Below are 16747 nucleotides of genomic sequence, written 5' to 3'. Positions count from 1 at the left end.
TTCTTTTGCAATGTTTGTAAAAATTATTTTTTCTTTACCTTAGATTTATTTTTCATTTAATAAGTACTAGAGTGTACATATATGTATATATATTCATCCATATATTATGTATACATATATGTATATATATATACATATACACTTGATTGTATAGAAAGTAATTTTAGGCTCTGTAATCAGGCCCACTGGAAAAAATTAAGATTAGCCTATCTAGACCAATATGGCTGTTAATTTCTGTACAATGCCAATGCAGCATGGTAAACTTGGATACTCTTTTCCAAAGTAATGGGGCTAGGAATATGGCCTAGTGTCAAGAGTACTTGCCTTATATACATGAAGCCCTGGGTTCGATTCCCCAGGGCCACATATATAGAAAACGGCCAGAAGTGGTGCTGTGGCTCAAGTGGCAGAGTGCTAACTTTGAGCAAAAAGAAGCCAGGGACAGTGCTCAGGCCCTGAGTTCAAGGCCTAGGACTGGCAACAAAACAAAACAAAAAAAACCCCAAAGTAACACAGGTGACCTTTCAAACTATATATTTGATTTTTAGAGCTTGAATTTAGAATACTAATAGTATGTATCTATATTATGTATATATACCTATTTTCCCATTTAAAGAACAAAAGCAAACTTCTATTTTTGTTTATAGAACTGCTCACAGAATTTCTCACTTTTGCTTTGGTATTATCTACTTCTTAATGCTAGGATTTTAGTTATTTTACTAGTTCTGGCATTTTTTGGACATACAGGAACCAAAGCATTACTTATATCCCAACTATGGGTGCATGCGCTCCCACTTTCTCTCACCCCCTTTCTCCTCCCTCTCCTTCCCCTTCCTCTTCTCCGTCCTCCTCTTCTTCTTTTCCTTCCCTTTCCTTCCCTTCATACTTTCCTACCCTCTCTCTCTTTCCCTCCAAGTACCAGGATAACTCGGGGCCTTACACTTGCCAGGCTTGCTTGATTGGCCTGGTACACTACCACTAACTTGAGCCACTCCTCCAGTCTGGCTTTTTGCTGACAATTTTGGAGATGGAATCTCACAAATTTTCTGCCCTACCTGGCAGAGATCCTTCATTGCTCAGTTTCCTGAATAGCTAAGATTGTTGGCATGTACCGCCAGCACCTGGTCAGGACTCACTTTTGTACCAGCCCTCGGCCTTGAACTTGGAGCCTGGGCACTGACCCTGCATATTTTTGCTGAAAGCTAGCACTCTGCTACTTGAGCCACAGTTCCTTCCAGCTGAGTTTTTTGGTGACTAATTGGAGATAATAGGCTATGAACTCCTGCCGGAGCTGGCCTTAAACCATGATCCTCAGATCTCAACTTCCTGAGTAGCTAGGATTATAGGAGTGAGCCACCACCAATGCCTGGCAGGACGTGAAAGAGAATTTGAGACTCTAGTATGTAGTAAAATGCAGTGATAACAGTATTATGGGGTGAATGTGGTTTCTAGGAAGTACTAGAATATAATTTGGCAACACATGCCAGTAGTCTTGTAAGCTTATTTAAATAGTAGTCCTAGTAATTAAATTTCTAGGATCCCTATCCTAAGAAAGAAATTGAATTTTTTGACCAGACGCCATTGGCTGACACCAATAGCCTGTAATCCTAGCAACTACAGAGGCTGAGATCTGAGGATCAGGCTTCAAAGCAGGAAAGTCTATGAGACTCTTATTTCCAATTAACCATCAAAAAGTGAGAAGTGGAGGTATGGCTCGAGAGTGCTAACCTTGAGCAAAAAGCCTGAGTTCAAGCCCCAGGACCAGTATAGAATATTTAAAAGGTAGAAATTTCTTAATTTATAGAATGTGACATCTTATATTTACACAAGAATTTCTATATCACACACATTATGGGGAGTAAGCAGAGAGGATGTATGAATTGTGATTAAGACACAAACTTTAGAATAGACCTGAATTCAACCTGAATACAGCTTGAGCTGTGTGACTTTTTACAGATGGAGCTTGTTTTGTTATCTATTAAATAGCCATAGGATCTTCAGTAGGACGTTGAATGTTTAGTGAAATTATTTTAAACTAAGTAGTGAAGATTGACTGAAACATAAAATTTAATAATACCTTTGTTTACAGTGTTTACAAAAAAACTTAAAATTTACATTAGTCTGTTTGAATTATTGGATCATTATAAATCATAGAAACTTAAATCTGGGATATTTGATTTTTATCAAGACTTCATCGCCTGATTCTTCCAATGAAAATTCCCCGGCAACTCCTCCAGATGAGCAAGGTCAAGGTGATGCCCCACCGCAGATTGAAGATGAGGAACCTGCATTTCCACATACCGACTTGGCAAAATTAGATGATATGATCAACAGGTCAGTTTGTTGTGCTTGGTTTTGTGTAATATGCGCAAAATACAAGAAAACCAACCAAGTTTCTTAGTATCATGTCTTGTGGTTGGTAAAAAAAGAAATCTGAGAGAAGAATGCCACAGTGATCACAGTGCTGGCTTAATGCTCTTCACTGTTAGTCACTACCAAGTAAGTACTTTGTAACCATACTCTGTAACCATTTTTAATTGATATACTAAGTGAAAGGTAGGTATCCTGAGGGATAAGGGAAACTTTGTCATTAATGCATTAGTTCACTAGCCGACTTTAATAACTGGTGTGGCTCTGAAGTTACTTGGTCAATCAGGAGACTCAGTTCCAAGCCTGCCCTTTGTGAATCCTCGAGAGTGTAGGAAGTTTTTTGCACGTGTATATACTTGTAGTCGGGATTGATCACAGGGCCTGGGGCTTCCTAGGCAAATCCAGGCATACTACCCTACCACTTGAACTGTTTCCAGCCCTACAAAGGATGTTTCTAAATATAAATAAAAACAGTGAATAAACAATAGGTTATTGGGTAATGGGGTGCTTTTTATTAAAACATGGGAAAATTGGGGGGGGGTGTTGCCAGCCTTTAAGAGACAGTGATTAAGAATGAAAGGAACTGGGCATCAGTGGCTCATGCCCACAATCCTAGCTACCCAGGAGGCTGAGATCTGAGGGTCCCACTTCAAAACCAGCTCAGGCAGGAAAGTCCATGAGACTCTTATCTCTAATTAACACCAGAAAATTGGAAGTGGTGCTGTGATCCAAGTGTTAGAGCCACTTGCCTTGAGCTGAAGAGCTCAGGCAGCACCCAGGCCCAGAGTTCAAGCCTCATGACTGCCCAAAAAAAAAGAAGAGGAGCTGGCCTCTTCTGAGATACGGTGAATACATTGGGTCATGGTAAGGAGGAAGTACTTGTACTTGGAAAAGCATGGAACGCTAGATGGTTTGGGTAGCACTGGCAACAGAAACAGTGCTTCTTAAGTATAGGCTGCCTACTTGATGAAGGAAAAGTGGCGCTTTATGGAGATAACAGAACCACGATTCACTTAGTCTTCTGAGAAAGATACTGCATTATGGGACATTACTCAGCCTTACCGTCTAATTTTTTTTGCTCTTTGTGAAGAAGTTCAAGGCTATGTCATCTAAACCCTGAAAGAACCTGTTCTTGTGAAATTATAGTAGACATCTATAATGCCTAATAAAATTGATTTTTATTATCATAGCAATCTCATACTTTCTGTTATTGAATTTAGTTTTCTTCCCTCATTGATTTGATAGTGCTTAATTACACAAAGAAGATATTTTGCCAGCCTTCCTGTTATAATATTTTAAAGTTATTTTAGTATTATTTGTATACTGAGGTAAATTATTATAATTTGTACCTCATAGTACCAGTAGTACAACCAATAAACCTTTTTATTTTATAAAACCTCTCAGGCCTCGATGGGTGGTTCCTGTTTTGCCGAAAGGGGAATTAGAAGTGCTTTTAGAAGCTGCTATTGATCTTAGTAAGAAAGGTAAGTTCTAATGTTATGCCTGCCTGTCCTCTTTTCTTTTGTTTCCCTTTTTTGCCTGGACTCAGGGCCTGAGCACTGTCCCTGGTTTCTTTTTGCTCAAGGCTAGCGCTCTACCATTTGAGCCACAGCGCCACTTCCAGCCTTTTCTGTTTATGTGGTACTGAGGACTCAAACCCAAGGCTTCATGCATGCAAGGCAAGCACTCTACTGTTAAGCCACATTCCCAGCCTTCTTTAAAAACTGGTATTGGGGCTTGAACTCAGGGCCTTAATCACTTGTCTTTTCTACTCAAGGCTGCCACTTGAGCCACACCTCTACTTTTGGCCTGGTTAACTGGAGATAAGGAGACTGAGTCTCAGATCTGTCTACCTGATCTGGCTTTGAACATTGGTACTTAGATCTCAGCACTCTGAGTACCTAGGATTACAGGTGTTAGCCATTGGCATCCAACTATTGTGCTGTCCTTGACATATGCTACTAAAGTTTCACTTTATCCTTGAAAATTTCAATTTCATCAGTTAATACTTTCCTGGCTTACAAGTAAGGCTCATATCCTTCCAACAGCCTTCAAAGGTGTTTATGAATTCCAGTGTTAGACAAGAAATATGTGTGTGTCAGTTCTGGGCTTGGATTCAGGTCCAGGGTGATATCCCTGAGCTTTTTTGCTCACTATAGCACTCTGCTGATTGAGACATAGCTCCACTCCTGAAATTTTTGGTGGTTAATTGGAGATATGAGTCTCACAGGCTTTCCTGCCCAGGATGGCTTTGAACCATGATTCTAAGATTTCAGCCTCCTGAGTACTGGTGCAGATATTTTTTTTTTTTTTTTGTTTTTTTGTGGCCAGTCCTGGGCCTTGGACTCAGGGCCTGAGCACTGTCCCTGGCTTCTTCCCGCTCAAGGCTAGCACTCTGCCACTTGAGCCACAGCGCCGCTTCTGGCCGTTTTCTGTATATGTGGTGCTGGGGAATCGAACCTAGGGCCTCGTGTATCCGAGGCAGGCACTCTTGCCACTAGGCTATATCCCCAGCCCCATGGTGCAGATATTTTTAAAGAGCAGTTCTATTGTTTAGTCAGATTTTCAAAGGGTTTGTCAAAGGTTAAACATTTTTTTTTTTTTTTGGCCAGTCCTGGGCCTTGGACTCAGGGCCTGAGCACTGTCCCTGGCTTCTTCCCGCTCAAGGCTAGCACTCTGCCACTTGAGCCACAGCGCCACTTCTGGCCGTTTTCTGTATATGTGGTGCTGGGGAATCGAACCTAGGGCCTCGTGTATCCGAGGCAGGCACTCTTGCCACTAGGCTATATCCCCAGCCCCAAGGTTAAACATTTTTAATCCAGGGTCCTATTACAGGAAGTCATATACACTAGAACATTTTAAATTTAAGTGTTTTTTAGGTGATAGGTAGTATACACTTCAGGTTTAACTGGGTTTTGTGTTCATGTTTATTCTGAAACATTACTGGTCTCAAAAATAGACACTATATAAATCTACAAATCATTTACACTTAACCTTCTCTTGGGCTTTACTGAAATACGAGTGAATAAATTAGTGCGTGAGTCTTCATCTGCGATCTTTTCAATGAAGGTTGTAATTGTGGGTTTTTTTTTAAACTACCTCAGGCTCTGGAGGCTCACAGGTATATAATCCTAGCTACTCAGGGGGCTGAGATATGAGGATTGTGGTTCAAAGCCAGCCCCAGCACAAAAATCCAGGAAAGCCCACGAGACTTTTCTCCAATAAACTACTTGGAAAAATCCAGAAGTGATGCTGTGGCTCAAGTGGTAGAGTACTAGCCTTGAGCAATAGAAGCTCAGAGACAGAGCCCAGGTCAGAGTTCAAGCCTCAGACCTGCAAAAAAAATAATAATAAAGTAGCTCACTTGGGTTTTGTTTGTATGTTTTTGTTGATCATGGGGGCTTAAACTCAGGACCTGGGTACTGTCTGTGAGCTTTTTTGCTCAAAGCTAGTGCTCTACCACTTTGAGCCACAGCACCACTTCAGGTTTTCTGCTGGTTAATTGAAAATGAGTTTCATGGACTTTTCTGGCTGGTTCTGGCTTTATACTGTGATCCTCAGATCTCGACCTTCAGCATAGCTAAATTATAGGTGTGAGCCACCAGCCATTTTAACACATCAGAGATTGAAATTACAAAAGCAGAAATTCATTTTTAAATAAAATATCCATATTACTATAACAAATACCTGAGACAGTCTGCTCAAACAGAAAAAAAGATTATTTTGGCTGACAGTTTGGAAGATTTCTTTACGTAGTTGATTGACCCAGTTGCTTTTAAGCCTGTGATGAGGCAGTACCTCATGGAAAGGAATGTGTATGGTTGGATAAAGCTGCTCAACTTCTGGTCACCAGGGAACAAAAAAGAGGAAGTTACTTCAGTCCTATAATTGCTTTTGAAGGTTAGACCACACTTTCCACTGACCTAAGACTTCACATTAGTCTACCTCTTACAGGGTCTACTACCTCTATAGCCTTATAGGCTGGAGACCAAGCCCTTTGGGGATATATCCAAACAGTAGCACCTGGAATGTGTTATAAATAGTAACCACTATAGTAAAATTAACATCATTAGTACCTTCTTGGATCTATCATCCTTGGCAAGAGGACAATTTCATTTATCTTACAATAAATATCCTCATGTTTAAAGAATGTCTTATGCTTTTTTACTCTTGTAAGACTATAAAAATAAATTATAAGAGTATGGTGGAGCCAGGCACCAATGTCTCATGACTGTACTCCTAGCTATTCAGGAGACTGAGGTCTGAGGATTGTGGTTCAGAGACAACCCAGACAGCAAAGTCCATGAGACTCTTATCTCCAAATAACCACCAAGAAGCCAGAAGTGGACCTGTGACTCAAGTGGTAGAGTACTAGCCTTGAGGGAAAAAGCTCAGGGACATTGCCCAGGCCCTGAGTTCAAGCCCCAGGACTAGCACCAAAAAAAGTTTATTTTTCTTCCTGAATCTAGTTATCTTTTTTTACATAAGAACCTTAAAAGGACAAACTTGACAGGATAATTATCTTTTTGACCTCTTATGAGGCCTGAAGATATTTTGCGATTGTCAGTGAACAGTGTAACCTTCATCATATAATTGAACATTGTTAAACAATGTTGATTAGCTTATATTTTTTACAAGGGAGAATTTTATTGTTTTATCTCTATACATATTTATACTGTATGCCAATCAACCTCACTTCCTCTGTCACTCTCCCCCCAAAAGAATCCTTAATTTTGACAATGTTCAGCTTCCTTTTAACAAGTATTTTTGTTTTCATTTTTCTCCCCTTTTCTTAGGCCTTGATGTTAAAAGTGAAGCATGTCAGCGATTTTTTCGAGATGGGCTAACAATATCATTCACTAAAATCCTTACAGATGAAGCAGTGAGTGGCTGGAAGTTTGAAATTCATGTGAGTTTGCTTTTGACTTTCAACTGAGCAAATTTATATAGGTGGGAAGAACCATTCAGGAGGGAGATTTGGTTGTATATTTGGTTGAATTAGAGTATAAAATGAAACTTTTAAACGTTTTTTTAATAAATTACTGTTTACTAAAGATAACATGGTCATTTACAATGAGCATCAGATTTAGAGTTAGAAAAGCAGCTTAATCTGTCTCCTGCGTTCTCAAGTGCCTGGTGACCTTAGCAAAGTCATCATATTTTGTCAAAATGCAATGCTATCAAGTTATAAGATGCACCATCATTTTATGTACCTTTGAGGAAGAAAAAAAAACAAAAGGAATATAACACATTTCAGAAAGACCAGTATATAAATAAATGGTCTTTGTAGAGGCACATGAGGATTGTATATTTGAACCTTGGCACCTGGCAGTGGCAGGGGTAAAATAGCTGAAGATTTATACTTACCAAAAGACAAAAAAGCTAAAAATTTAAGCCATAAGTCATTATTTAAACCATTTTGTAAAAAAAAAAAATCTTATAACTTAAACCATTTTGTAATGTGAATTCAATTTGTAATTGACATGTAAAAACAATGTCTTGTAAATTGGGTGTGGTGGTACATGCCTATATTCCAAGCCCTTTACTAAAGCAGGAGGGATTTTGGATTTGAAATCATCCTGTGCTGCATAGCAAAACCCTGTCTCAAAAGAAAGTCTGTTAAATGGAAATTTAAAGTAGTCTTAGGTCAGTATTGTCCCCAAGTGACTAACAGGCAAACACAAATAAATCCTCTCAAATACCTCAGAACTCATTGTTTATCAGACAGATATTGAGATTCCAGGGATCTTACAAAGCAGTGTTATATGTGTTTCTTAGATTGACAAAATGTCATAATTGCTCCAATGCTCTATTTCTTGTTTTATAGTAATAAGTTGTGAAGCAGATGAATTTTTTTGCGCTTTGTAAACTATTTTCAGCTATGACTGGCATAAAAGTCCCAATAACTTTTGGGTTATAATGTAATTTTATAAGTTTAGAAGTGAAAATTTGAAAGTGGTGTCATTGAAGATAGCAAATCTGCTCCATCCTGAGTAATGGAAGTGTTTAGATTTTAGTATTGTTGCCTCTGTTGTACAGATTCCAAACAGAAAAAATAGAAATTGTATATGGTCTATAGACATAGAACAGAAATAATTGCTGACTTAAGGCTCCCACTTATCAAGCCACAGTGAATAGCTTTTGAAAGTAGGTAAATAAATTATGTATTAAATAAGTGCTCATATTTGTCTTTTGGTGATTAGTTTGATCCCAGTACTAGTGAAATTAAATATACTCCAAGCAGTCAATATAGGAAAATGGAGAGGTCATTTAATATTGACATAAAAATAATTAGGATTATGTTTATTTGAAATTTCAGTCTATATTTTCTAAATCACCTTTTTCCCGTATATAACAGAGATGTATTATTAACAATACTCATCGACTGGTGGAGCTATGTGTGGCCAAGTTGTCCCAAGACTGGTTTCCACTTCTAGAACTTCTTGCCATGGCCTTAAATCCTCATTGCAAATTCCATATCTACAATGGTACACGTCCGTGTGAATCAGTTTCATCAAGTGTTCAGTTACCTGAAGATGAGCTCTTTGCTCGTTCTCCAGACCCTCGATCACCAAAAGTGTGTTGGTTTGTTATTTTCAAATTAAATATTGCACTTGTTTTGCTCTTCCACAGAACTTTAAGTAATCTGAACCTCCTGTTAACATGACAAAGAATGACTTTTTATTACTTGTAAAGGATTCTGCATTATTTTATGGTTGGATTCTTTGTTTTTGCATAAAAGTTGTTGTTAAGTTTCTGTGTTGAAATGTCTGGAAAATGTGGTTTGAGACTTTAAATGAAAATATATGCCAGGCATGGGTGGCTTACACCTATAGTCCTATACCTACTCAGGAGTCTGAGATCTGAGGATTACAGTTCGAAGCCAACCTGGGCAGGAAAGTCCGTGAAACTCTTATCTCCAATTAACCACCAGAAAACTGGAAGTGGCACTGTGGTAGAACGCTAGCCTTGAGTGGAAAAAGCTCAGGGACAGCCCCCAAGCCCTGAGTTCAAGCTCTACAACAAAAACAAAGGAAAAGAAAATATATAAACTAGGAGCTTTCTTGAATAGCTATTTTTAAATATTAGTATTTAGTTAGGGTGACATTTTTTCCACTTTTTCCCCGTTTTTTTACTTTTTTAAATGCATTAGCAGTTGCATTCTGTTACCACGAATAAGATTAGGAGAGAGGGAAAGAAAAGCAAATGTTTTCTTATAGTAATAATAATAATAATAACCCAACTCTTTCTCTTCTCCCTAAAAAAGACTGAGCAGAAGAAAAAGTAATGACAATTGGAAACTAAAAAGCTAATATTCTCAACCCAGAGATCAAAGGAGAGCAGAGTAGTTGATAAGAGTAGAAGGAATAAAGCACAGAGGCCCAGAAGCCAAAGCCAATACTATTGCTACAGCAGTAAGGGAGGAGAAAAGGAGTCCTCTGTACTGTGATGGCTTCCCACATGCATCCTAAAATACCTGAGGAAGGATGTGAAGAGAGGCTAGATTTAGATAGGACCAAAGTCCTCTTAACAAAATGGGAGGGTTTGTGACATGTCTACAGTGCTAGTCATAATGACTAGGTGATAGGATTATGATAGAGGGAAGCCTCTGTGGTATTAGCTAAGGAGACAGTTTAATATTGTGGGTCTTTCCAAAAAATCATATTTTTCTAGCCAGTCACAAAAACTATAGGTCCTATAAAGAGCAAGTGCTTACAGAAAATAACTAAAACGTGTGGAACTTTGAGCTGGTATTTTCTGATATTTCCAATTCCTGTTGTTGCCACTAGGTGGCTTATTTTTTCCTTTAGTAGATCAGATTAACATCAAAATTACAGTCTTCAGAATCAAAATTTTAATCTGTACCTACATTTACTTTATTTTAAATGGGTCAGTAATCTACACCTTAAATTCACAGGAATAACTGCATTTTTAACATGGCTAATAGAAAGGTTTTGGATGATTTCCCATTGAAGATTTCTTTCTTTTTTTTTTTTTTTTTTTTTTTTTTTTGCCATTCCTGGCGCTTGAATTCAGGGCCTGAGCACTGTCCCTCAGCTTCTTTTGCTCAAGGCTAGCACTCTACCACTTGAGCCACAGCACCACTTCTGGCCTTTTCTGTTTATGTGGTACTGAGGAATCGAACCCAGGGCTTTATGCTTGCTAGGCGAGCACTCTACCACCATTAAGCCACATTCCCAGCCTCTCATTGAAGATTTTTTAATCTATGAAGTCTAGTTTTGTTATAATTCACTGACAGTAGGTGTGGCTAGCCTTTCAACACAGTTGAGAACACTTTTGATATAGCCCAATTATGAATTGAATTACAAATCAAGGAGAAGCATATTCTTCAGAGATGCCTGTTTTGTGTTTTCTTATATTGCTAAATGTCTTCTATAAAATGTTATCAAAGTTGATTAAAAATATATTTGGAGAAATTATCAATTACATCCCTAGTTGGATGCTGCAAATGGCCTTTTTTTTCCTCCAAAGATTGAGTATCCTTTTTTAAATTCTTGGGACCACAAGTGATTCAGGTTTGGGGTTTTTCTTAGATTTTGGTAAAAATTGAAATGTGTTATTTATTGATCAAATAGTTTCAGATCTTTTGGAGCATTTTGAATTTTTTCATTAGAGATGCTTAAACAAATACTGACAAAATTCAAATAACAATAAAAGATAGTTGGTGCAATTAAACTTTTTGAACAATAAATTGCCTTACAGTGACTAAGTGTTGCAGTGACTTCTGTTTACTCTTGAGAAACTCCCCTAGCCCCCCAAGGGTCTTTGAAGATGTTTAAATGAAACTATTCAAATGTCTAAAATGTAGCTAAAACTTAATTTCTTGTGACCAAAAGTCTGAGGTATAATTCACATACACTATTAAAATAGGAACTTGTAGCAATATTATAGGTAAAACTACATTTAAAGAGTAGCACATTTTGGCCTGGGAATGTGGCTTAGCAGTAGAGAGCTTACCTAACATGCATGAAGCCCTGGGTTCGAGTCCTCAGTACCACATAAACAGAAAACTCTGGAAGTGGCTCTGTGGCTCAAGTGGTAGAGTACTAATGGTAGCCTTGAGCAAAAGAAGCTTAATGACAGTGCCCAGGCCCTGAGTTCCCAGGACTGGCAAAAGAAAAAAAAATAGAATCTATTCTATCTATGCCATGTGAATGTATGCTGGTACTGGGTCTTGAACTCAGGGCTTGGGTGCTGTCCTTTAGCTTTTCTGCTCAAGACTGGCAAAAGTGGCACTCTACCACTTTAGCTATAGCTTCACTTTTGACTTCGGTGGTTAGTTGGAGATTAGAAACTCATGAACTTTCTTACTCAGGCTGGTGTTGATCAAAATAGCTGTGATTACAGACATGATCCACTGGCACCCAGCCCATTTGAATTTTTCTATCTAGGGCTCCTGGTCAGCCCCATCAAGTCTTGGCAACTTAGAACCAGATAAAGAAGACCCGTATTTGCCGCTGGTGAGCTAGTTTATTTAGCTGCATTTTAGTTTGAAGCATTGGTAATATTTCTGAGTATTTCTAATTATATAAACATATTGCAACTAAAGAAATATGCAAAAATTCAAATAGTTCTTTACTGTGTGTACACATTATTTTATATACACAGTATACATAGCTTTTTATGACCCCAATCTCATTCTTTTTACTGAAAAAAATAAAAATATATAATGATCATGTACTATTTAATAATTACAACTACTGAATCCCAAAAGAAATCTGGTGATTGAAGTACTAAAGCGTTTTAGTTATTTTGAATTAACCTTTTAAAATCAATTAGAAACATAAATTCAAGAAAAATTTAAAACAAACATTAACAGCTGAAATTGTTTTTACTTAAGATTTAATAGATATTTTATTGTTCTTTGCTCCATTTTTTTTACCCTCAGTGGTTTCTGAAATGTGGCCACTAAGGAGGAGGCACGATATAAAAAGTCATCTTGGGTACATTACATTTTAGATCTATTTGAGCCTTACCAACCTTTTTGGTTGTTTGGTTTTTTTTTTTTTTACCAACCTTTTAATTCATTTTGTTTGTGTATATATAGACATTCTTTTAAGTATAGAACTGTTACCTCTCTCAACTGCACTATACTTTGAGCTATTGCTCTGACTTAGCTGAAAGACATACTTAATGGGACAAAGTTAAATATGAGTAAGCCAATATAAATCATCAGAAGTATCAGTATATTCTAGTTAGGAAAACCAGATATTAGTACCAGGGATTAGTAAGGTTATATTCTTTTCGTTTGATTTGTTGTAGGTGGTAGTGAGGTTTGAGCCCAGGTCCTTGAACTGCACTACATCCTCATTCCACCACAGAAGTTGGGGGATGGGATTGTTTTTGGTAGTACTTAAGTCTGAACTCAGAGCCTTGAGCTTGCTAGGCAAGTGCTGTTCTTGAGCTAACCCTCTAGCCCTGGGTTACTTTTTTTTGGCCAGTCCTTGGGCTTGAACTCGGGGCCTGGGCACTGACCTTGAACTTGCTTTTGCTCAAGGCTAGCACTCTACCACTTGAGACATAGCATCACTTTTAGCTTTTTCTGTGTATGTGGTACTGAGGAATCAAACCCAGGGCTTCATACATGCTAGGCAAGCACTCTGCCACTAAGCCACATTCCCAGCCTGGCTTACTTTTTAATTGCAGTTTGATATTAGATGTTACGATTACTGTATTAATAGAAATTACAAGAAGAAGTGCATTCAGAATTATTGACATTACTCAACTTTTTGTTGACTTATTTTTACCTGCTTTTATGCAAAGTATTTTCTGGTAAGTAGAAGACACTTATTCTCTTACAGTGGGATCACTGAAAGAAAAGCATAGCTTTTAATCCCTGTTCCTCGCCTCTGTTGATATAAATAGAGCTATGCCTCACTGATCTAATCTGTATTTGATACTTAAGTGCCTTCTATCTCACAGGGGAAATTACTGTTTGAGGCCTTTTGAAAGATTATTTAACGTAATTGACTTTATTGAATTTACTATTCCTAATATGTATCAAGACAGTGGTTTACTCCCCTAAAAGCAGAAGTTAACTTTATTAATTGTATTTCAGGGTTGGCTAGTGGATCTTCTCAACAAATTTGGCACTTTAACTGGATTCCAGATGTTACATGATCGTTTTATAAATGGATCAGCATTAAATGTTCAGATAATAGCAGCCCTTATTAAGTAAGTTGTAACTACAAAGTGAATATTCACTGTACTATAGAAACTAGTGTTTGGTGAAAACCTGAGACATTCTCTTATTTCATATCTTTTATTTCAGACCATTTGGACAGTGCTATGAGTTTCTAACCCTTCACACAGTGAAAAAATACTTTCTTCCAATAATAGAAATGGTTCCACAATTTTTAGAAAACTTAACTGATGAAGAACTGAAAAAAGAAGCAAAGAATGAAGCCAAAAATGATGCCCTTTCAATGATTATTAAATCTTTAAAGAATTTAGCTTCAAGGGTTCCAGGACAAGAGGAAACTGTAAAAAATCTAGAAATTTTTAGGTTAAAAATGATACTTAGGTGAGTTACTTATCTCTAGAAATAATTACATATGTACATTTTTAGGATTGTACTTATCACTGAATTTCTCTTATAGATTATTGCAAATTTCTTCTTTCAATGGAAAGATGAATGCACTGAATGAAGTTAATAAGGTGATATCCAGTGTCTCATACTATACCCATCGTCATGGTAATCCGGAGGAGGAAGAATGGCTCACGGCTGAACGAATGGCAGTAAGTCTTTTGGTTGTGTCTTTTTAATAGTAAGAATCTACTTAACACAAAATTTAGAATAACTCTAGCTAAAGTTATTAGTATTCACATTTTAAATTAAACTGTTAAATTGAAAGGTGTCCTGAGAATTGTTTATAATAACATCTTTTTAAAATTTGTAGTGGTGCCATCAGCTTAGCATGCCCTAGATAAACTTAACTGGTCTTACAGAATAATTACTAACTTGTTGAAGAAGTTGCTATTGAAAGTGATCTGGGAAATGGATCTGAGAGTGAATGAAATGGGTTGTTGTTCATTTGCCTAATTCTGATTGAAGGTTTTGGAATGATTACTACTGAACTAAGCTACATGAGTCATGTGTTTAATCTTGACTTTGAGAATTTTATTTTTAAAGCACTTAGGTTTACGTTATTTTGATCTTGTTGTTGATTGTGGGGCTTGAACTCAGGGCCTGAATAATGTCCCTGAGCTCTTTTACTCAAAGCTAGTGCTCTACCACTTGAGCCACAGCCCCACTCTGGCCTTTTCTGAGTTTATTGGAAATGAGTCTCATGGACTTTCCTGCCTGGGCTGGCTCCAAACTAAAACCCTCATATCTCAGCCTCCTGAGTAGCTAGGATTACAGGTGTGAACCACCAGTGTGCCCTGCTCATAGACCTTTTTTTTTTTTTTTTTTGGAGATAGCCATAGGGGACCTAATATCCTTATCCTTAAGGATCTCTCAGTAGAGAAAACATTAATTAGAATGAAATAAAAAGATTTGGAAGGACTTCAGGGTATAGCTCAGCATAGTCCTGCATTTCATCTCCAACACCAAGAAGAAAAGTAGTTAGAGAATTACAGAGATACTTAAGTGTGGTCTAAATCGTAGTGTTAGTCCTTGAATTTTTATCAGTTCCAAACAGTATAGAAAATGACATTAAGTATTTTTATTTTGTTTTATTTTTATCCTGGGGCTTGAACTCAGGTCCCGGACTACCACTTGAGCCATAGCACCACTTCTAGCCTTTTCTGTTTATGTGGTACTTTTATTATATTTTGGAGCACTATCTGCAACTTACTGAAAACTTTGAAATCTTGTCCTTCATCAGCTGAAAAGTTTACTTTCTGTAGCTCATTTTGGACCTGGTCTTTGGACTTGTGAGGCAGACACATATAACCATTGAGCCACACCTCCGGCCCCCAATTTTTGCTGGTTATTTTTTAGGTAGTATCTTGCTTCCTACTCAAATGCACACAGGTCTTCCTATATCAGGCAGATTTTATCTTAACAGAGTACCAGGTACACAACTCCTCCTTGAGAAAGGGGTCTTATGAACTTGTCTGCCCAGGTTGGCCTTAAACTGCAAGCCTCTGAAGCTCAGCCTCGCAAGTAGCTAGGATTGAAGGCATGAGCTGCTGGCACCTGGCTAGTCCTCAGAAAGTTGAGTACTGGCTGTGTGGATAGCAGCTCATGCCTGTAATCCTAGCTACTCAGGAGGCTGAGATCCGAAGATTGTGATTCAGAGCCAACCTTGGCAGAAAAGTCTTTTGAGACTTTATCTTCAGTTAACAAGCCAAAAACTGAAAAGAAGTATAGCTGAAGTTGTAAAGCCACTACCCTTAAGCAAAAATGCTAGGAGAGAGCCTTACACCCTAAATTCAAGCTCCAGTACTGGCATAACAATAAATTAGAAAAGAAAGTTGAATACAGTAAAATTGTATGGATTACTATCTTTTTGTTTTTGTTTACAATAATAAGTTAGTACTTTGTTATTGTAGGTGTTAAGCAAATGCTAGTCGCGCAACGTAACACAGTTACAGGGACAGTGGAACCATGTGGACTTCATTCAGATTCTAGTAGCTGCAAACCTGTTTACTTTTCTATAACAGGATAATGTACCTGTCACTAGGATGTCAAAGATGAAAGAGCTGATGGATAAGCAATAACAGTAGCTGGTAAATGATAATCATGGTAATCTTTTATTAAATAAAAGTGGCAAAATATCTTTTTTTTGGTCGGTCGTGGGGCTTGGACTCAGAGGCTGGGCACTGTCCCTGAGTTCTTCAGCTCAAGGCTAGCACTTTACCACTTTGAGCCACAGCACCACTTCCAGTTTTCTGATGGTTAGTTGGAGATAAGAGTGTCACAGACTTTCCTGCCTGGGCTGGCTTTGAACCTGGATTCTTAGCTCTCATCCTCCTGAGTAGTAACTAGGATTACAGGTGTGAACCACCAGCAACTGGCTTAATGTTTTTAATAATATCAGTATTTCCAGCATATGAGCATTTCCAAAAGTACAAACTTCAGTGTTAAAATTTCTTATTACAGCAACACAAGTACGTTAGTGTATTTGTATTTCCTAAGTGTTTTTGAAATTCCTACTTACATGGTTTAATAGTGTGTACACACAATTTTCTAAACGCTTCAGTGTTTTAGTGGGCCAAGCTTGAAAATATTTGCTTTTTTTAAAATTAGGAATGGATACAGCAGAACAATATATTATCCATAGTTTTGCGAGATAGTCTTCATCAACCACAGTATGTAGAGAAGCTAGAGAAGATTCTTCGTTTTGTCATCAAAGAAAAAGCACTGACCTTGCAAGATCTTGATAATATCTGGGCAGCACAGGTAAGG

The 16747-nt window shown here is 37.7% G+C and overlaps 1 protein-coding gene across 4 annotated transcripts in view; it reads left to right on the top strand.

Moving 5' to 3' along the window:
* The window catches only part of Usp9x (ubiquitin specific peptidase 9 X-linked), a 109537-nt gene that overhangs the window by 20938 nt on the left and 71852 nt on the right, over nt 1–16747 (top strand). For all 4 annotated transcript variants that reach the window (XM_048336802.1, XM_048336803.1, XM_048336805.1 and 1 more), the window contains exons 3-10: nt 2189–2334; nt 3775–3854; nt 7167–7279; nt 8729–8947; nt 13451–13566; nt 13664–13915; nt 13992–14130; nt 16589–16741. In XM_048336802.1, the coding sequence (XP_048192759.1) occupies nt 2189–2334; nt 3775–3854; nt 7167–7279; nt 8729–8947; nt 13451–13566; nt 13664–13915; nt 13992–14130; nt 16589–16741 (1218 nt within the window). The remainder of the gene's footprint in view (nt 1–2188; nt 2335–3774; nt 3855–7166; nt 7280–8728; nt 8948–13450; nt 13567–13663; nt 13916–13991; nt 14131–16588; nt 16742–16747) is intronic.

The sequence above is a fragment of the Perognathus longimembris genome, chromosome 28, assembly GCF_023159225.1.
Source record: "Perognathus longimembris pacificus isolate PPM17 chromosome 28, ASM2315922v1, whole genome shotgun sequence".
Taxonomy (NCBI): Eukaryota; Metazoa; Chordata; class Mammalia; order Rodentia; family Heteromyidae; genus Perognathus; species Perognathus longimembris.
This window is presented reverse-complemented; position numbering and strand designations above follow the sequence as displayed.